This window comes from Phycomyces blakesleeanus (genome assembly GCF_001638985.1).
Source record: "Phycomyces blakesleeanus NRRL 1555(-) unplaced genomic scaffold PHYBLscaffold_6, whole genome shotgun sequence".
Lineage (NCBI taxonomy): Eukaryota > Fungi > Mucoromycota > Mucoromycetes > Mucorales > Phycomycetaceae > Phycomyces > Phycomyces blakesleeanus.
In genome coordinates this window covers 2,399,388-2,424,333 of record NW_017265139.1, presented here as the reverse complement: position 1 = coordinate 2,424,333, position 24,946 = coordinate 2,399,388, and the positions used below count along the sequence as shown (strand labels likewise).

At 35.9% G+C, this 24,946-nt stretch overlaps 8 protein-coding genes and 1 non-coding gene across 9 annotated transcripts; 1 reads left to right on the top strand and 8 right to left on the bottom strand.

Moving 5' to 3' along the window:
* Window positions 1-818: 818 nt before the first annotated feature.
* PHYBLDRAFT_t91 lies at window positions 819-891 on the bottom strand. The gene has a single exon. It is a non-coding gene; the product is annotated as a tRNA-Lys (tRNA).
* A 2,605-nt stretch (window positions 892-3,496) lies between these two features.
* Window positions 3,497-6,214, top strand: PHYBLDRAFT_166454 (hypothetical protein; the record flags this gene model as incomplete). Its single annotated transcript, XM_018435417.1, has 8 exons — window positions 3,497-3,589; window positions 4,838-4,890; window positions 4,919-4,944; window positions 5,024-5,035; window positions 5,149-5,273; window positions 5,770-5,824; window positions 6,068-6,108; window positions 6,197-6,214. The coding sequence occupies 8 exons, from the start codon at window positions 3,497-3,499 to the stop codon at window positions 6,212-6,214; spliced, it is 423 nt and encodes a 140-aa protein (XP_018294529.1).
* Window positions 6,215-6,218: 4 nt separating this feature from the next.
* PHYBLDRAFT_158343 (hypothetical protein) lies at window positions 6,219-7,414 on the bottom strand (the record flags this gene model as incomplete). Its single annotated transcript, XM_018433766.1, has 2 exons — window positions 6,219-7,112; window positions 7,173-7,414. Coding segments are annotated over 2 exons (830 nt in total), but the record flags the coding sequence as incomplete, so codon positions are not given.
* Window positions 7,415-8,012: 598 nt separating this feature from the next.
* On the bottom strand, window positions 8,013-9,488 carry PHYBLDRAFT_36080 (hypothetical protein). Its single transcript, XM_018440068.1, has 7 exons — window positions 9,368-9,488; window positions 9,252-9,303; window positions 9,025-9,125; window positions 8,869-8,940; window positions 8,624-8,799; window positions 8,350-8,557; window positions 8,013-8,290 (listed from the first exon to the last, which is right to left on the bottom strand). The coding sequence occupies exons 1-7, from the start codon at window positions 9,441-9,443 to the stop codon at window positions 8,130-8,132; spliced, it is 846 nt and encodes a 281-aa protein (XP_018294527.1). The 5' UTR covers window positions 9,444-9,488; the 3' UTR covers window positions 8,013-8,129.
* A 1,265-nt stretch (window positions 9,489-10,753) lies between these two features.
* PHYBLDRAFT_56671 (hypothetical protein) lies at window positions 10,754-13,771 on the bottom strand (the record flags this gene model as incomplete). The annotated part of the gene is made up of 11 exons (XM_018440220.1): window positions 10,754-11,146; window positions 11,257-11,438; window positions 11,498-11,545; window positions 11,604-12,904; window positions 12,968-12,993; window positions 13,067-13,144; window positions 13,203-13,227; window positions 13,280-13,328; window positions 13,451-13,495; window positions 13,604-13,643; window positions 13,718-13,771. 11 exons carry the CDS (start codon window positions 13,769-13,771, stop codon window positions 10,754-10,756), a joined length of 2,241 nt encoding a protein of 746 aa, XP_018294526.1.
* A 2,691-nt stretch (window positions 13,772-16,462) lies between these two features.
* Window positions 16,463-18,931, bottom strand: PHYBLDRAFT_186311 (C2H2-type zinc finger transcription factor). Its single transcript, XM_018439218.1, has 9 exons — window positions 18,811-18,931; window positions 18,366-18,736; window positions 18,040-18,283; window positions 17,772-17,988; window positions 17,627-17,690; window positions 17,455-17,567; window positions 17,330-17,396; window positions 17,121-17,249; window positions 16,463-17,062 (listed from the first exon to the last, which is right to left on the bottom strand). Exons 1-9 carry the CDS (start codon window positions 18,922-18,924, stop codon window positions 16,582-16,584), a joined length of 1,800 nt encoding a protein of 599 aa, XP_018294525.1. The 5' UTR covers window positions 18,925-18,931; the 3' UTR covers window positions 16,463-16,581.
* Window positions 18,932-19,116: 185 nt separating this feature from the next.
* On the bottom strand, window positions 19,117-21,570 carry PHYBLDRAFT_123735 (hypothetical protein). The gene is made up of 10 exons (XM_018428950.1): window positions 21,498-21,570; window positions 21,336-21,419; window positions 21,158-21,280; window positions 20,947-21,060; window positions 20,774-20,896; window positions 20,551-20,673; window positions 20,355-20,477; window positions 20,156-20,287; window positions 19,431-20,075; window positions 19,117-19,373 (listed from the first exon to the last, which is right to left on the bottom strand). Exons 1-10 carry the CDS (start codon window positions 21,535-21,537, stop codon window positions 19,159-19,161), a joined length of 1,722 nt encoding a protein of 573 aa, XP_018294524.1. The 5' UTR covers window positions 21,538-21,570; the 3' UTR covers window positions 19,117-19,158.
* Window positions 21,571-22,471: 901 nt separating this feature from the next.
* Window positions 22,472-22,959, bottom strand: PHYBLDRAFT_143447 (hypothetical protein; the record flags this gene model as incomplete). Its single annotated transcript, XM_018430986.1, has 2 exons — window positions 22,472-22,882; window positions 22,948-22,959. The coding sequence occupies 2 exons, from the start codon at window positions 22,957-22,959 to the stop codon at window positions 22,472-22,474; spliced, it is 423 nt and encodes a 140-aa protein (XP_018294523.1).
* Window positions 22,960-23,273: 314 nt separating this feature from the next.
* On the bottom strand, window positions 23,274-24,821 carry PHYBLDRAFT_123730 (hypothetical protein). Its single transcript, XM_018428949.1, has 6 exons — window positions 24,636-24,821; window positions 24,517-24,570; window positions 24,342-24,414; window positions 24,180-24,273; window positions 23,717-24,126; window positions 23,274-23,648 (listed from the first exon to the last, which is right to left on the bottom strand). The coding sequence occupies exons 1-6, from the start codon at window positions 24,777-24,779 to the stop codon at window positions 23,341-23,343; spliced, it is 1,083 nt and encodes a 360-aa protein (XP_018294522.1). The 5' UTR covers window positions 24,780-24,821; the 3' UTR covers window positions 23,274-23,340.
* Between the last annotated feature and the right edge of the window lie 125 nt (window positions 24,822-24,946).

The following is a 24,946-nucleotide window of genomic DNA, read 5'->3' as shown; positions in this document are numbered from 1 at the left end:
TTCACATTTTACTTATTATATGGAAATAACACAGTACTGTGTTGCTGGACCAAATTAATTTGACTCATATAAAGTATTGCTGATGGTTATGGATCAGATTGATTTGCTGACTGCTGAACCACATGTTGCTTTATATTGGTTTAATACATTGTAAAAAAGCGACGATCAAAGCAGATGTAGTACTCCAAAGGAATATTGTACCTCAATGATTAGGGAAAAAGTCAAAATTCTCGTCTATATTGTTTAATTTTTTTTTCCTTATCTACTTTATGCTTGATGGACAAATATTGGTTTTTACACTATTCAAAAATATGGTGTAGTAGGAAATGACTTTATTATCTAGGAGTTTAATTAATCAGAATGTTCTATTTCTCTTAATAAAAAGATATAGCTATGATATAAAAGATAAGATTCGGCTTTTATCATATTATTTTATCAAAGTTAACATTGTAGTTAGATATTTATAGCTCAAGTATCTAATCAATAATATCTCTTAACACTGCTTTCTATGAATGTAAAATCAATGGGTCTTGAGTAAAATAATTAGCTTAGGTAGTTTCAATTTAAAAATCTCTATAAATACTGCAATATTTTTATCAATAAAGAAACATTCAATTCTTTATATTCCCATATGCTCTTATTTATCCACAACGTCCTAGTTGGTGGTGATCTATTATCAAAACTTATACAAGTTAAAATAATAGAAAGATACACCCAGTCGAGACTTGACAGATATACAATGGTCGTTCTGATTGGCTGAATTAAATCAGCCAAAAATAAAAATAAAAAACAATCACAGAGTGATAATCAATTTATGTCGCCCAACGGGGGGCTCGAACCCCCAACCTTGGGATTAAAAGTCCCACGCTCTACCAATTGAGCTAGCCGGGCTTTGATGCTGATAAGGATACACAAAAATACAAGTGGCAAAATATTAATTTTACTCATTTGATTCTTATTTTTATTATAGTGTATTTTTCTTATAATCAGTGTTGTAAATGAGTATTGACTACTGCTGTAATTGAGAATAAGTCTGAAGGAAATAATATAAGGCCTCAGCTATTCCAGTCAAAGGTGTCTACCGACTACTTTATTATTTAACATACAGGTTTAGCATGCATGATAGTGATTATATTTCATATGATGATATCACCATAATATGAGATACATCAGTGAATTATTATAAGTATAATTATAACTCATAAACACATTTACTTTCGATGTTAATACTTCATTGGGACTACACACATTTATATAATTAATTATACATTAATTATCCCAAGATCACGTTGCTCTGATTAAGGCTCAGATAGGATCGATTACCTGACCCCAGTCATATAATTTTCCCGATGTTGTATCCAACATAATTGTAGATTCAAATAGAGCACACAGACAATAAGACAAAGACATATTGAATAAGCGACCAGTATCAATTATACATTATTTCTCACACTATCATTAAATAAAGAATATACCAATAACAAGGTCACACACCTTAGTTAACATCACTAATCACTCAAACAAGAGCATGGGTAATAACTTAACAATATATTATCTATGATATAAGAAAACAGACATCACATGATATACTCATAACATTATCCTAAATACACATGCAATGTCTATATAAACTCATATAGCAAATAGCAATAGAAGATCATTTCTCTTTTCATTAATAAACAAAGTCTCACCGTACTTCTTGTCTGTACTTTGTTTTTCTTTCTTTTTTTAAAAATATAACATCTGTATATCATCAGTGAAGTTACTAGATCAATGATTCTTCAGGAGTAACCAATAGATTTATACAAATAATTTGAAGCTAAAGATTTGAAACTAATAATAGTTTCTGGTAAAGTTTTTTCTCTTTTTTTTCTATAACAAACACGTAACTGATTTTTTTTTACAATTATGAACAATACAGACAATACAGTGATTTAGTTGCTTCAAGAAATACAAGCTGCACTTATTTCCCTAAAGAGTGGGCAAGAAGCATTGCTAGGACATCAAGAAGTATTAGAAAAAAAAACAAGATGCGATGCAACTTCAAATGACAAGTTTTTATAATGAATTTAAAGATTGGAAATTTTCAGATAGAACTATTATAACCTCTACCAGTGTAAGCAAATACTATAACAACTAAAGTCCTTTCAATTACTGTCAAACATAATAGACTCTTACTGGTATAATTCCAAGACCAGTGTTGTGATGGTTGAAGTTGAAGAAGTTTTTAAAAGGAAGAATTGAAGATTTTAGATGAGGAACGAAGATTCATGAGAACTTGTATAGGTTTTGTTTATTGAGAAAGATTTGGTATCAAAATTTGACAAGATTCCTATACTGAACTACCACGGCTATTTATATTATTTTGGATCGGGAAAATTATATGACTGGGGTCAGGTAATCGATCCTATCTGAGCCTTAATCAGAGCAACGTGATCTTGGGATAATTAATGTATAATTAATTATATAAATGTGTGTAGTCCCAATGAAGTATTAACATCGAAAGTAAATGTGTTTATGAGTTATAATTATACTTATAATAATTCACTGATGTATCTCATATTATGGTGATATTGTCATATGAAATATAATCACTATCATGCATGCTAAACCTGTGTGTTAAATAATAAAATAATCGGTAGACACCTTTGACTGGAATAGCTGAGGCCTTATATTATTTCCTTCAGACTTATTCTCAATTACAGCAGTAGTCAATACTCATTTACAACACCAAGGTCATATGTGATCAACTGGCAGCTCTTCCATCTGTTCAGTGTTGTGAATGAGTATTGATTACTGCTGAATCTGAGAGTAAGACTGAAGGATAAAATAATATCCTCAGCTATTTCAGTCAAACGGATCTCTCTTTATGATATTATCTAATACACAGATCATCATACACATAATTGATTATTTATTATTATCACCATGACATGGGATATACAAATACATATACATTATATATATGGCATCATTATATTTCATCTACATATTTCTTTTATTATACAAATACTTAATTGAGAGACTACAACTACAACTATCTAATATTATGAAACATTACCCGAGTATCTGGGTCGGAATACTAAAATATTACCAATAGCATAAATGCTCTTCTTTACCAAAACTCTTGGACTGATCTGACTGGAGAAGTATCATATCAATTGGTCTTTCCGGATCTTTCCAGAAGAACAATACTCCTGGAAGATGACTCATCGTAATAAAGATTACTTAAGCACACACTGAATTACAAATTAGAAAAACATATAAATATCAGTAGATAGTTCCGTGTAGAAAGACAATCGAATTTTATCATTCTTTACTTTTCTTTTGAAATAAACAACCTACACAAGTTCTCACGAATTCTTTTGTCTATATTATATTTTGCTTTATTTTCTCCCCACAACATTCAGAATCTTGAAACAAACTCTGTCTGGTCATTGCTTCCTCAAGAGGATAAAAACAGGCTGTGTATCAATCATTCCATCATACAGAGATAATGGAATCGATTTTACCAGATGCCACAGAAACTGGGCATCAATTGCAAGGGCTAGACAGCTCTGGAGAGGGCATAAGAAGCGAGAATACTCTGGTAAGTTCATATCTGGTAGGTACAATAAATTATGTAATTAATATGAAAATATGTAATAATCTGAAGGAATTTTAGCCAGTACGATTCATGAATAAAAGATTATTTCTATTATAATAACCAATAAAAACATTTTTAAATAATAATCTTCAATGAAATAAAGCTTTTTTACCCAATTAAAACTGTGAATGAATCAGAATATATATATGAGAACCAATTGAGAGAATGCTTTTGTTTAAATGACCAATACTATCAATGTGCATACTGCAATAAAGTTTATATTATCCAATTAAAAGTAGCAGTATAACGAAAGTATCTTATGAGTGACAATACAAAGATTCTTTTTTTCCATCTATACCAATAAGAAAGCTCTTTTTTATTTTATTTCTACCAATAGAACGAGAAGAATAATACATAAATTTAAATATCGGGATATGAATAAAACCTAACCCGTCAGTCAACGGAGATCTAATTATATTTCCAAAAATAGGGGTGGTCTTTTTGCTGGTTTTACCAAAACTGCCACCCAAAAGACCACCTAAAATACCACCTAAAAGACCACCAAAAAGACCACTTTTTTCCTGTAGTGAAAGAGACCAAATAATATTCTTTATATCTTTTACTATTAAAATACTTGTAATTCAAATACCTGTTGTGTAATGGTTGGTTTACACTGTATGAGTGTGTAGTGTACGTGTGCCTGGTATGTAACAGTTCCAGAGATTGTTAACTTGCCAGGTTCATTAGCAATAAAGAACTAGTGTTTGGTTGTGGAGTCTGTTCTTCACTCAATTGTAGTGTGTATAACACATACATAAAATTGATATTTAATCTACTTTATATATTATTGATTATATTAAAATATGTATAAGGCAGCTCTAATAAAAGTAGCTTCTTTATCGTAAATATAATGTATAAATACACAAAAAGAACACGAAAAGCTCAATAACAACAGATAACATATATACTTCTTTATAAATCTTCTGACATTCATCTGATATATTAACGTATATGTTAAGTATAAATTTCTAATAATATCCAAATAATTCATAAAAAAAGTGAACAAATAATTGCCATAACCATAGCCCAGTCTTAAGTCAATGAAATAATTCCAGCAGCAAAAAAATAAACGACTGCTAATTTTGACAGAAAGAGGTTCGACTCTATTAACAAGCTCTCTATTTCTTTGCACTGATTGTATTTTTAACCGACTTTTGCTATTTTAATTTTTGAAAGTATTTATACTTATAGTACAAACAGGGTAAAGTTATTTATATTACTCTGGCTGTAAAAGTACAGCTAATGTAAGTGAATCACTTTTATAACGCTTAGGAAATTCAGCAGATATCTTGTCAGAAGTATGAACGTTAGGCTACAGTTAATCAGTAGTTTTATGATATGCAATAATATAATCATATATTTATATGTTATTTTAAGCACTTTTGATAAGTAAAACCAAATGGCCCTCTTAGTACTTTTTTAAAATTATATACTAGAACAATATTATACAACTTTTTGAATAAAGAATATGTTAAGAAGCCCACTGTATATCAATTTAATAGTGTACACACGTTTATTGACTGTATTCAAAGAAAGTTTCGAAATTTTGTTGATTGTTGTATCCAATACAACTAAGAATTTTTTAAAAAATTACTCCTTATTATCAAAATCAGAAACATATTGCATTGTATGTGAATCAATATTTCTCCTTTGATATAACACCGATGTTACAGCCGCTCTTGGAATTATATTAGAAATTGCAGTCAAGAAATATACATTAATAATTATAATCTTGTCAAAAAAGTCTTGAAAGAGAAAGTACTCAAATTGTTATAATAATGGGAAAGGAACAGTAAGGCTTTCTTAAATATACTCTTACATCTCATTTTTTATATTATTATTATTGTATGTGTACTAACAGAAGTGTTATGTATTATAGATAATTATATAAATAAGTAGACTATCTTATTGTATGTTTTCCGTATACACACATACACTCTTCAAAGGGGTGAGAGTTGAGATTATACCGTTGCATTACCCTGTTTTCTTTTCTTTTCTTAAAAAATCACATCTTTAGATCTCAAAAAAGTTTTAATATCAAATAATATCAAGTATGATGCTAACACGTAGGTTGATCAAAAAGTTTCTGTTGGAGAATAATAAGAACTTTTTGCCATTTTTAGATTAGAGATACTTACACAAAAACTCGGAATAGAATCGAGAGTTTATACCGTGAGAGTAAGATAGATATCTTATAAGACATACATACCCTAACTTTCTACTATAATATTGTCTTCAAGTAATTGCCATAAGTTCAGTCAATATTAGTCTAGTGATATATCTAAAGATACTTTTTATGCGATAAGCCCAAGCTTAAATGCCTCATTATCTTTGACGGCTTTTTTTTAAAGAAAGAGTTTGCCAAAAAAGAAACTATAGCGCACACAATATAATAGACTATCTCTTGTTCTTTTTTAAAAGAGAAGTATCAAGATCAAAATATAATGTCCAAGATCTTTAAAGTAAAACCTGGAAGCTCTATAATTTGTACTCGGGAATTCATTGAATATATATTTTGAATTTTAATTTCACATGCAATAATTTAATTAGTGCTTAATACCCGCTTAAAAATAATAATCAATCACATCTAACCCTTCTAAATTTAATTGGTAACCCCTAATGAAAGTACTTCAAAAAAAACGCACACATACTAACAAACAAAATATAGATATGTAAATAGATAAAGCCAGGTAGATATTGATTGACAAGCCTAGGCTTATCTTATATTACTAAATCCATTATTAAAATAAAGATATAGATATGAAATGCAAAAACATGAAACAAGAAACAGAATATACATTTGTACACCTCCACTATACTATTTCCTGACTTTTTTTAATATAAGAAAATTAAGGGACCCATATTCTTCTTCTTCATATTAGAAAGCCTTCTTCTTCTCGTCAATTGAGTAGCCTCCGGGACCAGTGCTGACCAAGAGCAAGAAACCACCAACAGTCGACAAAGTCTGGAAGAAGTCATACTTCAAGAAATCACGCTTGAAATAGCTGTGCTGTACAGACCAAAAGTTGTTGATGACGACATTAAGAATTGACAAGAACAAGACAAGGAACATTGCAGACCACTTGGCCTTGAATCCAACAGCCACCATGACACATGCTATCAAACCAAACACCGAGACTAGAACGCGGGTAAGTGACCAGTCACCATGGAATGCCGAGCCGATGAAGAGGAAGATCAAGAGAATACGACCAGCCAACTGAAGGTAGGTACGGCGGTTGTTCTCCGATATTTGAGGGAGAGCAGCGAACATCTGCTTGCGCTTAGACAAAGAGTCTGATAAAACCATGAGAAGGCCACCTAAGACCGAGAGGTTACGCAAGAAAAATGAGAGGTTAAAAATCAAGCCATAGCCGAATGCTTGAGCCACTACTACGCCAATCAAGCCGTAGATTGCGTAATCTTGATGCTTCTTTGCAATCACTAGACCAGAACCTGCCAGCATGACCTGTATAGTAGAATGAATGAAAATCAGAGTTCTCAGAGTTTAGGATGGTCTGTCACTTACAATGATATTAAGAGCAAGGAACAAGTGGCTGATGCCACTGGGAAAGCCTCGAGACTCTTCCATAAATGAAACCTGCTCAGACCATTGCATAAAAATACGAAGAGTGTCTTCGAGGAAAGTGGCAACGATGAGGAAGCGGGCAATGACAGGGATATATGGTTTGAGAGGCTGTCCAATTCGGTCAACAATATCTTCGGCCTTTGAGCTGAATGCTTCCAATTGCTGCTTGAAATCTGACATTGTGAAAAAGTTGAGAAGAAAAAGGCAGAGATAATTGAAGGATGGCCCATATTTTGTTGTTTTGCGATGCAGGCGCGGGTTCAATAGCACCCAATCAACGTATTCCACACAGGACAATCTTTTGCTTTTTAAGCAGACAAGAAAGTTGTGTGTCCGAAAATTAAACCCCCCCACTTTTGTTTTCCATTTATTTTATGACTGTATATATATATATATATGTGTGTGTATGTGTATGTGCGTATGTGTATGAGTGGCTCAAATAGTCCACTTACTGCTATTTAACATATTTGCTTAAACCAGTTTGATTAAATTATATATTATATTTAGAAAAAGATAAAAGAAAGGAAGAGGGGATCTTCTTGATATCGAAAACTTGAAAGCTAAAGTCTTTGGCATTGGCATTAACATTGCAGCCTTTATATGATGTCATTAGAGGCGCCGCAACAAAAGACCATGTAGGACGCCTTTTATATTTATATATAAACCCCTTTAAAAGATGTTTAGCCTTTCTAAAGTGGCTCATGCAAGACCCAGAAGAAATAAAGAAACGCACAAATGAAGGGGTCTGAGCGGGGGTGAGGCTTCTCATTACCTGATTTTTCAAAAATATCAAACTCCCTTTTTTTGTTTATTTATTATTTATTAGTTCAAGTAACACATTTGTTCCACTGTGTGCTATACCACAAAGGTAACATCTTATGTCCACAACCCCGGACTCTAGACCACAGTAAGAACCTGCCCTCCTGTCCAGGACTGCCCACCGGCCAATTTCACCCATTCTGCAACAGACCCTGCCTCCACACAGATCATATTGGGGTATTCATCATCTCCAAAATCAGCAAGTGCCTGTGCCTTTTCAACCCAAGGGTTCCAGACGACTGAAGGATATATTTTAGTTTATATGAATCACAAACCAGAATTATGTTCATTTTCTTACCTGTATCTCTAAGATTGGACTTTGTGATATCAATAACTGAACCGTTACCAATGTTGACACTCAAGTGGTCAGGGACATTGCAATAAACACGGTCGACCTCTGATCCAATTGTAACAAGGTCATTGCTCTCAAGGAATTTTTCGCCACCCTTGACCTTGTCCAAATAATGACACGATTCAAGTCCTTTGACTGAAACCTTTTCCACATCCTATAAGAAAATAAAATCAGAGGAAATCAGACACAAGACAAAGAGGGGGAAGGTAGAATATCTTACAGGAACAAGTAAATATGTGTGTAGCAATGTATTGAATTCAAATGTATCAATATCCTCGTTCTTCACGACTAGTGTTGTCTTGAGCGATTTTTCTGAAAGAGCGACTGTGTAGGAGAGACGGAAGGAGAACGGCCAGCTGTTTCTCTGCTGTTGAGTTAACTGTGTGTCCTTTAAAGCTAAATAATAATATCTTAGTATCAGATACCGACCTTTCCTCTTTCTTTTTAACATATATTCATACTTACCAAACCGAACAACAACCTCGTCATTATCTGTGATAAGGCCAACATATTCCCATATGTTATTACGGGCAAATCCTAGAGAAAACAAGTGAAATTGAGTTCATGAAATCATAAGGAAAAAAGTCATTTTTCCTACTATTGACGTTGATTGAGATTTACCATGCTGAGGAAGCTTGACCTTTTCACTTGTTCCAAACACAGGGAATACAATTGGAATACCACCGCGAATTGCCTTTGAACCATCACGAATAGCCTTTTTACTGTATCAGTAGATACACACGAAAAAAAAGGGGGGCAACAAAAGTTAATTTGAGTTTATTGACCTATTTATGCCCCCCCCCCCCCGTACCCATCCAATGCTTCGTTTTCTCTTTCTCTATATTTACCTCACAAAGATACGCTCTTCTCCTTCGGCTACCCAACTTGTCACAGTGGCACCTTGAGAACAGATGACACGTTATATTTTTCAAAGACAAAAGATTTGTAAAGCTAAATATTATACCATATAACGCTACGTTAGCTGTCGCGCCTGAGGGGTGTGTCAGTACAACACTCTTGTTTATTTCCTGAGCGGGCATTTCTTCTTTTTGTTGGTGCTGTATAAAGTATTAAAAAACGGAAAGAGAGGGGAAAAAGAAAGATGAATTAGTGGCATCAATCCGTGTAACTTTGTATGTGACGATCATGTTTTACAGTATGTACACAATAAACATTGTCCGGCCCGGAATCCAGTAGTTCGCCTTGAAACAGGGCACGTTTCAATATGTAGGACTGTTAATCGGTTTCTGGTACTGTCAGCAATGCATCACCATTAGATATTTGGTAACACTCGAGCTTTAAAAGGGCCTGTAAGCAGGGTGTGCAGAAAGAAAGGACTGATTGTTATAGATATATATCACAAATATCTTACATAACTAGGCACCGAACACATTAATACCTTATTAGTAATCCAATACCGCGGCTATAATTTAGGTGTATTACTAATATTGATATCAAGTAAAAACTACTCGGGTTTTCTTTATTACCAAAACCATGTAAAGGGTATATATATAAGGCCCTTTAGTCTAGCATCTGTAAGTAATTTAGTATATACATATTATTGATGCATTATATAAACCAGGTACAGCTGGAGACCGCTGCTATCATTTCATCTTTACTTGTAGACGTGTCAAACATTCAGGTTGTTCAATTTAGCCATTTAAGGCAAATAAGATATTTTAGTATGATCCATATACTGCAATTAGATACTATATTAAATAAGCAAGAGTTGTGAAATAAGCACCGAAGAAGAGTATATACATATGGTATAAAGACTAGTAATTAAGAATTTTACAGAGTACTCAGTGTAATTGATGGACAATTTAGGTGTCTTTATTACTTTGTATAAACCAGAAAGACTCTAGATTATAGTATTTTTGGCGTTGTTGGTACTTAGCACCACACGTTATTACTAGTATTAGATTCCTTTGCTCATATATATATATATGTGTGTGTGTGTGATTGGATATACTGAATAAACATGTATCCCTGAAGTATATGTATGCACAAGCAACTATTCTTCTTAAAGTAAAGTTAAAGAATAATCATATGAAGGAACAACACGGCTTGATAAAGTTTGATAAGAAAAAGATACATAGATTGATTGTCTGCGTTGGTAGAAATAATATATTATACGCCGAGCAGTTTATTATTTAAAGCAAGCTTAATTTATACTTTTTGTTCAGCTTAGTATCTGTCTACAGAGCACATAAACTCCATAGCTTTGCTTGGTAATAAAGGTAAACAGCCCGCTTTCTCTTCCGGGATCGGATTTAATTAAAGCCCTTTTGATTTATAATATAGTTTTTTGGAAGCAAAAACAAAACAATCTTTGTATGTGGTCATCTATCTAATCGAGTTCTTCATCGCCTACAGGTGCTATTTTGTTTTTCAAATTCTTCTCTTCATTTGGACTCAATTCTCCAGGAGGATGGTTACGCTGGATATCCAATTGAGTCTCACCCGACTCTGTCTGATGGACAGTCACCTTTGCCTTTTCGCCAGTACGCACACCACCATCAATAAGAAGATGGGCAAGTGGATTAAGGAGGGACTTTTGAATCAGACGGTTCAAAGGACGAGCACCATACGCAGGATCGTAGCCGTGCTCACCAAGCCAGTCACGCGCTGCCATATCCACATCTAACTTGATATTCCGGTCCTTGGTACGTTCCTCTACTTCCTTCAGTCTGACATCTACAATGTCACGAAGAGCCGGTTTGGTGAGTCGGTTAAAGATAACCTTTGTTTAAATATATATATATATATACATATATACATACATACATACATACATACATACAAGAATGTTAGCTTTCTTATAGAAAAATGCCTACATCTAATCATATTTACCATCTCATCGATACGGTTAATAAATTCAGGAGCAAAATTGTGACGCACAGCATCCATAACACTACTTCTCGCTCTTGTGCTGACAGTGGTGTCACTCGATGCATCGGATACTAATGCTTCAGCACCCAAATTGGATGTCATAATAATGATCGTATTCTTGAAATCAATCTTTTGTCCCTTGCCTATATATAAATCTTAGTAACATTACACAGACATAGATACAAGTCGCAACTATACGTACTATCGGTGAGAATACCATCATCCAAGACTTGGAGAAGAATGTTCGAGACTGGAGAGGCATGTATTAGTGTTAATTCAATTAATGGCACTAACACTTGGAATATTACCATCTCTGTGAGCCTTCTCCATTTCATCAAGAAGTACAACTGCATAAGGGCGTCTTCTCACGGCTTCGGTAAGTTCACCACCTTCCTCATGACCAACATAACCTGGAGGAGATCCAATCAAACGGCTGACCGAGAATTTCTCCATGTATTCTGACATGTCGATTCGCACAATAGCATTTTCAGTATCAAACAAGAAATCAGCAATGGTTTTGCAGAGCTCGGTTTTTCCGACGCCAGTTGGACCTAGAAACATAAACGATGCAATTGGTCTAGAAGGGTTCTGGAGACCTGCTCTACTGAGTCGTACAGCATCAGATACAGCAGATATAGCTTCAGTCTGGCCAACAACGCGCTCCTTCAACACATCCTCCATGTGCAAAAGCTTTTCTCTCTCGCCTTTCATCAAGTTACGCACAGGAATACCCGTCATACGGGCAACAACACGAGCAATATCATCAGCTGTAACTCTCTCGTGAATAAATGCGTCTGGATTATCTTCATCGAGGTTTTCCTTTGGAAGTTTCTTCTCCAGAGTAGGAATGGTCCCGTAACGCAGCTCAGACGCTTTCTGGAAGTTTCCAGATCTTTGGGCCAAGTCCAGCTCAACACGAGCTTTCTCAAGATCTTCTTTGATTTTTTGAATTCCTTCTAGTTTTTGGCGCTCTTCGTTCCAGATAGCCGACAATCTCTGACTTTCTTTTTGTTTTTCTTCAAGTTCAGATTGAAGCTTATTTCTTCGCTCTACGGATGCTGCATCAGACTCTTTTCGGAGAGATTCGAGTTCAATCTGAGTAGTCATTATCTGACGATCAAGGTTCTCAAGGACCTCGGGTTTGCTCTCTTGCTGAAGCCTTAATTTGGAACATGCTTCATCTACAAGATCAATGGCTTTATCAGGCAAGAATCTTTCTGTAATATAGCGGTGGGAGTTGATGGCTGCAGACACCAGTGCCGAGTCAGCAATTCTCACACCATGATGAATCTCATAACGCTCCTTGAGGCCTCTCAAAATTGAAATTGTATCTTGAACTGTCGGTTCCTCAACAAGAACCTGCTGAAAACGTCTTGCTAATGCTGGATCCTTCATGATATACTTTCTGTACTCATCAATGGTAGTAGCACCAACACATCGCAGCTGTCCTCTAGCAAGTGCTGGCTTAAGCAGGTTACCGGCATCCATTGTACCCTCTGACTTTCCAAGTCCAAGCAAGTTGTGGATTTCATCAATAAAAAGAATGATCTTTCCGTTTGCTTCTGTAACTTCTTTAAGAACAGCCTTGAGACGATCTTCAAATTCTCCGCTGTTTTTTTAAAACATTAACAATCAATATCATCTCTGCAAACGGGAGTTTAGCTTTTCTTACCGATACTTTGCACCAGCTACAAGACTCTACACACAACCATTTTTTTATGGAACATAAATACACATACATACACGTGATATAGCATCAATCCACACTTACACCAAGATCAAGTGTAATAACACGTCTTCCCTGGATAGATTCGGGGACTTCATTTGCCACGATACGCTGGGCAAGGCCCTGACATAAAACACGATGAGTTAGGAGAATAATCCCAGTACTATCTAAGGAAACTCACCTCTGCAATGGCAGTTTTACCCACACTATTAAGAAGCTTAATAAATGATCTTTGTTGTATTTTTAATTTTAGCTTACCCTGCTTCTCCGATCAACACTGGGTTGTTCTTTGTTCGTCGTGCCAATCTAATGTTCACATAAATATACAGCTCCATAATCATATATTACTGTGTTCATCTTACACTATAGACAGAATGAGTTAATTCTCGGTGCCTCTTTGCCTGAATGGGCAAATAAAAACTTTATTACCTTCAAGAGTTCGTCTGATTTCTTCATCTCTGCCAATGACAGGGTCTAAACATAAATCAAGACATGATTACTTATTAGTTTTACTCAGACAAATGCCGATATAAGCATTCGATAAAGCCCGCTACAGAATTATCCAGAATATCTTGATCTTACCCAGCTTGCCCGTTTCCGCCAAAGCAGTTAGATCGAGTCCCTGGTTAAGATATATATATACATATTGTTAGAAATGGTCGAAATATATATTACATATATGCTATATGTACACACATAGAGTTGCAAAGCCGATTGCTGCTCTTGTTCTTGGGCTGGGTTCATACGCATTCCTCCAGGCGTTCCTCCTATGTATGATTCAGTTAAGAAATTTATTCCGAAAGTCAACAATCTCGAGTGCTTTAGAGATAAGCTAATGATACTACAATATAACATATTCTTTATTTTACATACCAGCATAGAATCTTTTAGCAAAGCTAAAAAAGTCAGTGTCGGGAAATTGCCGCAAGCCTGTCGATACACCTACACGGCTAACATTTGCATATACACGATTTCTAGTTACGCTTGATGATGCTGTTGTTGCTCGGCGAATAGAAGTCAAAGGTACTCGCCGAAAAGTAGTTGGGCGAGAGACCGTTTGTCGGGAAATTCTTAACATTTTTTTTTCGAAAGAAGGACAAGAGAAGTTCATGAGGATCTTTCAGGCTTCTTTATATGAAAAAAGGGAGAATACATGCCAGTCACAACGCAGTAACACTTAATTAAATATGACTCTAAAGACTTTTAGTTGTCTTGCTTAACATTATTATAGGTATATATAATTTGAAAAATGTAAGTCAAGACCATACACTTAAATTTTAGCTTCGTTCGTGTACATGCGTGTATGTTAATTTTTTATATTACTACTATACTTGTCTACCAAGGTTAAATGTTGATGCATCAAAACACTGACTTATTGTTGTACAAGCCAACACACCATTCTCTTTGTCGTTCGTTATGTTTCTGCTAATACATGGATATTAAGCGGTTAAAGGTATATATAATAAAAAATATTTTTCTCTTTTATTTAATACTATTTATCATTACTATAACCCGATCACTCATTAGTATTACTATGATATATGAATCGATAAGAGTTTCTTGTACAGCAACTAGAATAAACAAAGTTAAGGACATTCCTAACTACAAAATCAGAGCATTATTTCCTTTTTTGTCTTTCTGCCGGCCTTTATTTTAACGCAGTATATTATGTGGTTTATATTTACATATTAACCCTTTACAATACATATACTAAATTGATCCTTTCAAATGCAATATGTTTGTACAGCTTCTACTGGCTTCTTTGGTAAAGGAAAAGTTTAACCCCGGGAAGTTTCACCAATTTCCGATTAGTGGAAATTCGTTGTTTGCGATGATTTAATTACCATCAGATAATGTCCAATATAAAAGAAAACTTTTTGAGTGCTTTTAATACTTTTTGAGTGAAATACTCTTGAGTATAATACCCTTTATTAAAGTACCTATGTGTAATACAGGCTTCAGTAATTTGGACAAGATAGCTAAAATTATTCAGATTGATTATATTATCTTTTTTGTCGCTTTTTTTCTTATTATATCGCACAATTATTTTTGGTGAAAAAACAACAACAACAAAACGGAAGAAAATGGGAAAAATGTTGCTTGCAAATCTTGGTCAAATATATATATAATAATAATATATCTAAGACCTCCGAGCCTAAGATGTAAATAAGAATCAGAGTTCATTAATAGTAAAAGCGTAGACTTACTTGGTAAAGGCCGGTGTAGTACCCACTGTAATACCAAGCCATCATCAAATTTGAGAGCATCTCATCATCTAAAGTACAATATTAATTAAATACATATCTTGATTAAGTATAAACAGAATCTTGCCTTGACTTGATCCATTCGATCTCTGTGGCATTGGTGGCATTGGTGGCATTGTAGGCATGGTGTGAGCTGGGTGTGTAATATTTTCGGGTGCATGATAGGAGTGACTCGAATAATATGGCATAGAAGGATGCGCATGTGCTTGATGAGGAAGATGATTATAATATGACTGTCCTTGATCTTGATATCCTTCTTTTTCTTCTTTCTCAACTTCGTCCTCTTGTTCTTCTTGTTCCCCCTCCCCTTCCCCCTCTTCTTCTTCTTCTTCATATTCTTCTTCCTCTTCTTCGTAGCACTCTTCATTTAAATCATGTTGTTCTTGCTTTTCTTCCGCGCCCTTCTTATCATCAGAGATATATAAAGATTCTTGTTCACGCCCTTCATTTAATCCTTGGTTATCATTTGGAAGATTTATGATCTCTACTGACGCGGTGATTCTTGTTCTTTTAGCTTCAGTTTTCTGGAACAGAGAAAAAAATAAAAGATGAAGTTTAGGGGATCTTTTACTCTCGTTTCATGCAAATTTTATTTTAATACTTGTAGTTTTTTTTACCTTGGCTAATATATCTGCAGGTACTTGACGTTTTTTACTTTTATATATACATGTATATTTTACATTAGTTCACTGGCTTTTGTAAAGACTGAGATTTATTATATTACGGATTCGAACGAGGAATTTCTGAAGGATCAGGACATAATTCCCCTAACTTTTTGACGTTGTCTTTACTATGATGCTGCTATTTCATCAAATGTATAATCTTAGTATACTAATGTTGGTAATGGTGACTATTTTAATTAATCTTGCCTTGTAACCTGATAATGCTGTGTCCCAATACTTGATCAAATCAATGTCATTCCAGAGATCTCCCTAGATCTTGAGTGAGTTAACATTGTTGGCTGATTATCTAAAAACAAACCTCTTCTGATGAACCTGTACGCAAATCCCCTGATTGTGAATCCATTCTAATTATGTCTATAAAATCATCACGTCTCTCATTGATTATTTTATTTTATTTCGTGTGACGAGTAAAAATCCAAAAAAAGCCTGAAGATATTCATACAAGCTGTACTGCTAACAGTACTTGGAGAAATATATCCAAAAAAAAGGCTTGTACGTTTTCAAATTTGAACATCGACTATGATTTATTAAATTGTGATTTTTATAAGGCTAATATTATCTTTGGTATTACATGACACGTTAAATAGACGGAAGGTATCTTTTTTCATTGGTATTAAGAGGCCAGCTGTGCCTGTAATTTATCAATTTCGACACGCAATTCATCAAGGCTGTTCTTCAATGTTTTAACATCATCAATCCTTCGTTCCTTTTGCGCATCTCTAATAAATCCTTCAACAAGCCCGTATTGCTCTTTGTAGGCTTGAATCTGCATTCTAATATCTTGTTTCCATGTAGCAGTTGGATCTGGCGAGCCATTTAAAGACTGATTAGATGTATTCTGATTTTTTTTCTCGGGTTTGAGTAGTCGCGGAAGCATTTGAAGAGGCAACATATTACGCTGTAGATAGAGGTTAGCCGCCGTACATATGTTGGTTTGAAGTCTTTTCATGGGAGCAGTGGGAGCAGGGAGAGATCTAATGCTCTTTGAGAGAGTATCATACAAGGCAAAATTATCCAAGAGAGATTTGCGAATCTGAGCTGCTACTTGGTAACTTTCGTGGGTCTGTCGCGACTTTTGAGAGGTTTTTTCTTTTCTGTCAAGATTTGAACGTATTAATAAATGAGTACTTTTGAGTAGAATATAAATCTTACTCGAGCATGATAATTGTATCGTGAAATTTAGGTAGCTGCTTCTCAATCTTTTCTCGAGTAAGTGAAAGTTGGTGGTAAAGGGGAAAAATCGGTAAAGGCCGAAGGGACTCTTCATGCTTTGTTTTGCGCCTAGTTTTTTTTACAGATACAAATCAATAATATTAAATAAATATAGCGTTTCTTAAAATACTATTAACAATATATCTCACCGAAAAACGGCTCTTTGACATTTGCAACAAGCACGGGTGTCGCCAACAGGCTCTTCATCAAATGTATCTATTGTATTGTAAAAAAAACTTTAGAGTCAACATAGTCATCGCTATTATTTACTCACCAGAAGACATATTTAAGAAGAGAGGTATCATTTTGGAGCATCGAACATTTCCGCATACAACATCTCCACACAGGCGACAATGGTGCTTGCGATTTGTTAGAGTAAATGATTGACTATAATCAATGTAAATACAAAATATATGTAATATATTAACTTTTTACATTATACTTACAGACACAAAGGACATTTTGTAACAGTACGATCATCTTGCCATTTCGCCACGGTCTGTTCACCATCTTGCCATAATTTCCATTGTTAGATACGATTTACATTCTTATTTTCTAATGCAGTGCAATTATCTATTAGTTGACTCTCACCTCGATATTTTAGCTTCATGCTTAGAATACTGTTGCCACTAGACACTAAAGGCGAATTTGGGGCAATCATGCTGCTGAAACTGTCTTTAGAAGAAGAGGACTCGGATCTCTCTAAAGTAATACTTCTTAAAGATGAAGCAGGACTTGTAAGTAAACTGGTAGGACGCTCATGGCCTTTAACACCAGTATCTGAATTATAGTGAATTCTAGCAAGCTTCTCCAATTGATTAGTTGGTGTTTATTCTTGGTCCACCTGTATACAGTCTACCTTTTCTAGTCGCTTTTCTAGACGATTACTGTCCAGATAAACACGATCGATCGTTTTGGCTCTCTGTTCCAGGAACATCTTTGATAGATTACGTGTGGCTCCCTGATTCTCCATATACCTTTCCCTTCCAATATAGCACCCCACACACACTTTACACCACACGCCGTTTTCTGGATCATGACAGGCTTGTCGGTTGAGCTTGATCTCATACTGAGTATGAGTTTCACAAAATAAGCGGCCACATCTGATATAAAGAAGAAGTACAATAAGTTTTTCGGATACGTATAAACCTGTCCATGTTAATTATTCATTCCAACCCAGCATACTTTCTGCAGTGTTGCTTTCCCGCTCCATTTCTGCCTAGTGTTTTACCACATCCGGGCAGACTGCACATATCATTATTTGATTCTCGTTGCCAGTGTTCTCTGGTAATAAACTCTGTACCCTGTCGTTCATTATCCGATGCAAAAAATACAGGATTATTGTTTCCGAGACTAAAATTGTTAAAGCTGCTCATTAGTGCAGGATCCACCAGCTGCCGAAGAGACCGTTCGACTGCATTTGTATTTGGGGATGAGCCGAGGTATCTGCTGTTTGGTCCTACACTGAGTGTATTTTGGACCTTTCTTTGTGCATTTCCAAACCACGATAAAAAAGCTCCTTTTGTATCTTCCTCATTGTGAGCAACATCTAAATGCTGTATTCAAAAAAATAAAGATAAGGGTTGTCAATGATCTCCTGTTTCATTTACACTACTTAAGTCATGCATGCCTTGTTTAAATCTTGAAGAGACCCACAGGGGTTACCACAAATTGGGCATGAGATTCCCTCAATTGGAACATAATCTTCATAATTGTAAACAGGTAATGGCCGACTGGTTGACATGATGTGCTACCACTATAAGAAGTAAAATAAGAAAGACTTCGACCAATATTCAGACACACATGCGAGTTTGTCGGCGATTAAAACATTATTGTTCAAAAAGTGGTTCATGGTATATGATTGAGGTAACAACTCTTTGTTTTGTAAAGATAAATAAAAGTTTATATTGTAATAATAATAACAAGGGTTTCTTATATGTACTTGCTGTACTTTTAATTATGATCAGGTTTTCACACTTTATTTTTCGAGCTGGTACTCTTCTACATCTTCAAACAAAAGGGCTACCTTCTTAGCTAATTTGACAATGTCTCCGTCAAAATCATCTATATTTCCCTCGCCTTGTTCATTAATAATTGCTGCCTGTAGTTGGAACTCGTCGCTTGCATTAGAAATACGAAGAACAGCATCCACAATATCCTTAGACCGAACGATACATGCCATAAGCCTCTTGTCTATCATTGGCCATATTATTAGGCGTGTTCTTTCGACATCATAAACTTTATGCTCACCTCCACCAGTCATGAACTGTTCAATTGTCCATACACCAATGTGCTGAAAGGTAATCTCTTGGCGCTCATCCAAGAATACTCTCAGAAACTGGTGAAGTCCTCCAGAAGGGGACTCCCACGCACTCACAAACGGTGTATAATCTTGTACTTTCGCACTGAGGTTTCCAATAGCAGCAGCAGAGTTGCCCTGTACCTCCATGTTGGTGCTTGCTGTCAATGGTATCAGTACCTTTAATATATCCATGTGAACAAGTCTTTGCTTAAGTTCCTCGCTAAGTGCCAATACTGCAATGGCTGCAGTCATTTCGGTTTGAACACTTTCAGGTGCTTTTCCTATCAGCCGCTTGATGCTATTCACAGCCCCTGCGTCTACAATCGCTCGTTTGTTGCGTTCAGAGCTTGCAGCTAAATTACGAAGAGTGGAGATGGCATGGCACTGTATTTCCTCATTATCTTCGTAGGATAATAACTCTATCAAAGGGAGAACGAATCCACCATCAATGATAGGCGATTCATTGGCTGGATGAATGGAAATATTCCTCACACATGCAACTGAGGATAAGATCAGAGGAAGGAAGGCAGAAGTAAGGAGTCGAAGAAGATGGGGAAGACCATGACATCGAACAATCTCTAGTTGGTAAATTTCTGAGATAAAAATATAAAAAAAGGTTTTTTTTGTTAGATTGCTTTGTTAATTTAGCGGTAATTGATGAGAATTCGTGTACCATCTGATGCTAGATTTCTTAATGCAAGAGCAGCTTGGCATTGGACCTTGAGACTTTTTGTGTCCATTGATGCAATTAAATATTCTACGAGACGAGAGGATTCGGTTTTTGCTAGTCTTTGGCGATTCTCAGCTACGAGTTATATAAAAAACCTTTTTATCAAAAACTAGAACATATTTATTATTATTTTTAAACGTACCATCAACTGCAATGTTACTCAATGCAGTTGTACAATAGTACTGAACATCTGGATCAGACGAATTAAGGAGGCCTACTAAAACTGGAATGGCATTTGCATTCACCAACTGAAGTCTGTTTTCCTCTGTGGATTTATTAAAGACAAAGTTAAAATATATATTATTTCACACAGAAGTAAAAAAAAAGAGGTTTCTTACGTGTGTGGGTCATGTTTAAAAGAGCACCTGTTGCATTACGTTGAACTCTTTGATCCTTTGACCGTGCAAGGTCGACCAGAAGGCCAAGTCCTTCTGAATTAGCGATTTTTGCCTTGTTATCATCTACAATTGATGTCATTAGTACCTACCATAAATTATCTGTCTTTTCTACCTAAAAAAAGCACTACAGTTTCTTAAAAGTAGAATATGATGATATATTTACCATGAGTAGCTAGATTAGTGATGCAGCCTACAGCATTGCATTGGACTTCTACATTGGTGCTTCTCATCTGATTTATAAGTTGGTCCAGTCCACCAAGTTCGACAATGAGCAGTTTATTGTTGGCTGAACATAACTCCATCAGCTGTCTGGTGGTCGCATATGTCAACACTTACGGTCAACAGCTAAATTTCCCAAGGCTGCACTAGCTGCTCTTTGCACTTCAACATCATGCGATTGAAGCAAGGACAGGATAGGTTGAAGTGTTTCACGCCCAACTGTACGGACATCTATACTTTAAACGGTTATTATTTGATGCTTAAACCATTCATTTATAGTTGTCCTTATTAATTTTCTTAAACTATGCGAACAATATTAGTGATTTACCCTTTTCGGTGATTTCTGCAAAAGCAAGAGCGGCTGATCTTTGTAGATCGACATTAGCAGAAAATGCGAGTGTGGACAATGCATTAAGGGCTTCCCCCTCAAAGAAAGTGTTGGGATCGCGATCTAATCACAACTAAGCCAAAGGAAATTACATTACTTTAATGAGGATTTAGCTTACTCTCGAGATAGCGAAGGAGTTCAGAGATGGCAACTCGCTCATTCGCTTGTAAGATTGGTTCATATTGACCATCATGACTGCGCACTAATACGCATAAAATAAGGCGAGCATTAAATATCTATGTACGTATGTGTAGTAGATTATCTCGAGCGATCTACTCACTTCCACAGCAGTCTAAACATGAGCTACATGAATTTCCCATCGTGAAAATGGAGAGCGATTTTTATAATTTATACAGATTCAAGAGGCTATAAGTATATGAAATCAAATCGCACACACACACACACAAGCCTATTTTATTGTAAACACACAGACATATATATATATAAATCCACATAAAGGGGAATTCAATTAAACTGAAAAATTGCAGAATAAATTCAATGACGTGACTTCCAATTAAACTTAACACCAGTTTAAACAAAAAAATAGTTTTTATTAAATTGTTCAGGTACCAGTACCAGTACCATTAAGGAAATTTATCTAGATAAACTATTTCAACTTACTTGATCTGATGATGTATCTGAGTATGTGTACAAATAGCAATGCTCTTGTTTGTTTAAATAACCCTCAGTCAGTGTGAATACAAAACTCCCATGTTTTTTGTTTTCGAGTTATAAAAGATTATTTGTCATCACTGGGTAAATCACAACAAGCAAGAGCAACACCTGTTTGCACAACACAGCAGCAGAAAACATCATTTCATTAGATCAAGTAACCTTTTGCTTCGCTCACCAAAATTAAAAATATAGTCTACATATAAAGTATATACGCCAATATATCCAAACGATTCTTGAAATTTTATTAACTAGATGTTCAGAGAATATTGTTTCTCAGTACGAAAAAGATACGTGTGTATGAACACAAGAACCAGCTCGACCAAGAGCTATCCATCGAATAGAGTTGCTTATGCGACCATAGCGGAGGCAGTGGAAGACTCACTATAAAAATAAAAAAGAAAGAGGTTAAGGCAGACAGTTACCGAGCGATGCAGAAAGCATTTTGCTCTGTCATAATGTCCAATATAGAAAAATCGTTGTTTTAGTGGTCACAAAAACCAATGGCATCATCTGTAGATAAGCCAAAGTGATTCTAAACCACTTTCCCTCAGATCTCAAGCTGTTAAGTAAAAAAGGATACTATTTCCAGGTGGGAGGCAACTGGCCGGAGGTCTTGTAGTAACGTGCGAGACGGTGGATACGGGACTCAATGAGAATGAGACGGTACTTGGAGTCCATATCCTTGCGGTTGCGCTCCATGTGCTTGCGGACGGAGACAGCCTTCTTGATGAGGAAGTAAAGATCCTCAGGGATCTCAGGAGCAAGACCGTTCTTCTTGAGGATACGGAGGATCTTGTTGCCAGTGACACGGTTAACCTGGGGGATACCGTGGGAGTCACGGAGGACAACACCAATCTGGGCGGGGCAGAGACCCTTCTTGGCGCTCTTGCAGATCATGTCAACGACCTCCTCGGGGCTGGTCTTCAACCAGGAGGGAGGGGAGCGACGATAGGGGAGAGCGCTGCTAGAGATACCCTTACCAGGAGTGTGCTATAATATTGCAAACGAATATGTAAGAACATGAAGATAATTATTGTAAAAACAGTTTGACTTACGAGACGACCCATATTGACTAATTAGAGATCTCGAAGTGGAAAAAGAGGAGGATTATTAGAATCTACGAAACTCTGTTATTTTAACAGAATAAAAATTTTTGGTGCCGAACAAGAGTCACACACGCGGCACATCAATGAGTTAAGCCACTGTTGCAAGCCATACGATTAATTTTGAATAGGCGATATTTAGTTGCTTGTCACAAGGACTGTTTCAAATAGAAGCGCTTGAAGCCCAAACAGACATACTACATGTCTAAATAGTAATAATCATAGGAGTAGTTGTAGTATATATATATATATATATATATATATAATCCAATAATATTATACAGTAAAAGAAGAGAATGTTTTATTTAATGGTTTAGGGGATCTTTCTTTGGATTTTGTTCAGTTTTAAATGGTTGGTTTAACTTCACCAAGAAATATGGTTTTATCAGTACTGCAACTCATGAGAATGGGTTCCTTGGGATGCCAGTCTACATCATTAACACTACCCTTGTGACCTGGTAATTTGTAAAGAATCTTTCCAGAATCAACTTCCCAAACAACAGCAGTTCTGTCTGCAGAACCACATGCGATCTGTGTATCATTGGTTGACCAACAGGGCTTAATCAAGTTCTTTTCGAATCCATGAGGTGCGCCCTCAAACACCTTAATACAGCGATCTGCGGGTGAAAATGGTTTGACATCCCAGATGCGCACTAAAAAAAACAAAATAAGGTCAATTCAACCCACAGCTATTACTATCACAAAAAAAACAAATATTTACCTGTGTTGTCCATGGCATTTGAGAGTAAATAGGAACCGTCATGGCTCAAAGACATTCCAGAAATAGTATCAATATGACCCGAGAGAGTATAGGAAACAGCTCTCTTGCGTAGATCCCATACTTTGATTTCATTATCAAGACCACCCGAGTAAACCATATCTCCTGCATCACTGAAGCAGACACTTGTGACCTGATACTTGTCTTCAAAGGTTTGAGTGGCTTCTTTCTCTCGACTGTCCCAGAGCTTTATGCAACCATCATCGCTACCAGACACAACCATTTCAGGCCCTCTTCTCGCCACTTGACAGCTGTTAACTACCATACTGTGTCCCTTCCACCGCCGAATCCTCTCTCCCGTCTTAGCATCCCATATACCAACTGTTTTGTCAGCCGAACAACTGAACAACTGGCTACCAAATTAAAATATTAGTAAATTTAAACGTCTTCAACCTTCTTTATTTACCTTGCATCGCGAGACCAATGTACATCCATAACCGCATTGGTGTGACCCTTCAAAACGCCATAATTCTTGCTCTCTCCATATGTATTCCATAATACTATACCCCCAAATTCAATCCATAAATTTACTTTTTTTTGCAGATAGTTTATAAGAGCTAAAACTTACAGATTTGTCTGTCAAATGAAGCAGAAGCAATATGTTCACCACTAGGATCAAACTCGCATGCAAATATTTCACCCTTCAATACCAAATAGATAAATATATATAGCGTAAGTTACAATTACGCGTCTACCTACTAAATACTTGAATCACAAAACCATTTATAGATGATCAAAATTACCTGATGACCAGAAAGTTGCATTACAGGAGCATCTAGACTTGATGTACGTCTAACCTATACAAATAGATGGTAATGAGACCACAGACTTCGATTCCACGCGTATGAAGAAGGTTACTTACTGTACCAACAATAGCATGGTTTGTACCGGATCTCTCGCTCGAGAGAGTTATGAGTGAGCTGTCATTATCACTTTCTTGCTTGGACCGCTTTATCAATGAGCCTGTGTTGGGTGGATTGGGTGAATCTTTTCTCTTTTCGGTCATGGTGTGAATCGTCCTTTTTAAAAAACAGCCCTAGAAGGTTGGTTGGTTCCGTCAATGATGATGGACCGTTTGATTTGCTAGCCCGCTTTGTTTGCCCAACATTGAATTTCGCAGTCAAACACCAGTCCCCCCCTCCCTTGAGGGACTTTAGACATACACATTACACG

Coding starts and splice junctions, on each gene's coding strand:
- PHYBLDRAFT_123730 (XM_018428949.1), bottom strand. CDS start 24,779: ATGACCGAAAAGAGAAAAGATTCACCCAATCCACCCAACACAGGCTCA. Junction 24,571..24,635: donor ACCATGCTATTGTTGGTACA/GTAAGTAACCTT, acceptor CTATTTGTATAG/GTTAGACGTACATCAAGTCT. Junction 24,127..24,179: donor CATTGGTCTCGCGATGCAAG/GTAAATAAAGAA, acceptor TTAATTTGGTAG/CCAGTTGTTCAGTTGTTCGG.
- PHYBLDRAFT_186311 (XM_018439218.1), bottom strand. CDS start 18,924: ATGTCAACCAGTCGGCCATTACCTGTTTACAATTATGAAGATTATGTT. Junction 17,989..18,039: donor TAGAAAAGCGACTAGAAAAG/GTAGACTGTATA, acceptor AATCAATTGGAG/AAGCTTGCTAGAATTCACTA. Junction 17,063..17,120: donor GATACAATTATCATGCTCGA/GTAAGATTTATA, acceptor AAATCTTGACAG/AAAAGAAAAAACCTCTCAAA.
- PHYBLDRAFT_36080 (XM_018440068.1), bottom strand. CDS start 9,443: ATGCCCGCTCAGGAAATAAACAAGAGTGTTGTACTGACACACCCCTCA. Junction 9,126..9,251: donor GAAGAGCGTATCTTTGTGAG/GTAAATATAGAG, acceptor CTACTGATACAG/TAAAAAGGCTATTCGTGATG. Junction 8,291..8,349: donor GTCCAATCTTAGAGATACAG/GTAAGAAAATGA, acceptor TATATCCTTCAG/TCGTCTGGAACCCTTGGGTT.
- PHYBLDRAFT_123735 (XM_018428950.1), bottom strand. CDS start 21,537: ATGGGAAATTCATGTAGCTCATGTTTAGACTGCTGTGGAA. Junction 20,478..20,550: donor TTTAAACATGACCCACACAC/GTAAGAAACCTC, acceptor ATAAATCCACAG/AGGAAAACAGACTTCAGTTG. Junction 19,374..19,430: donor ACAGTTCATGACTGGTGGAG/GTGAGCATAAAG, acceptor GGCCAATGATAG/ACAAGAGGCTTATGGCATGT.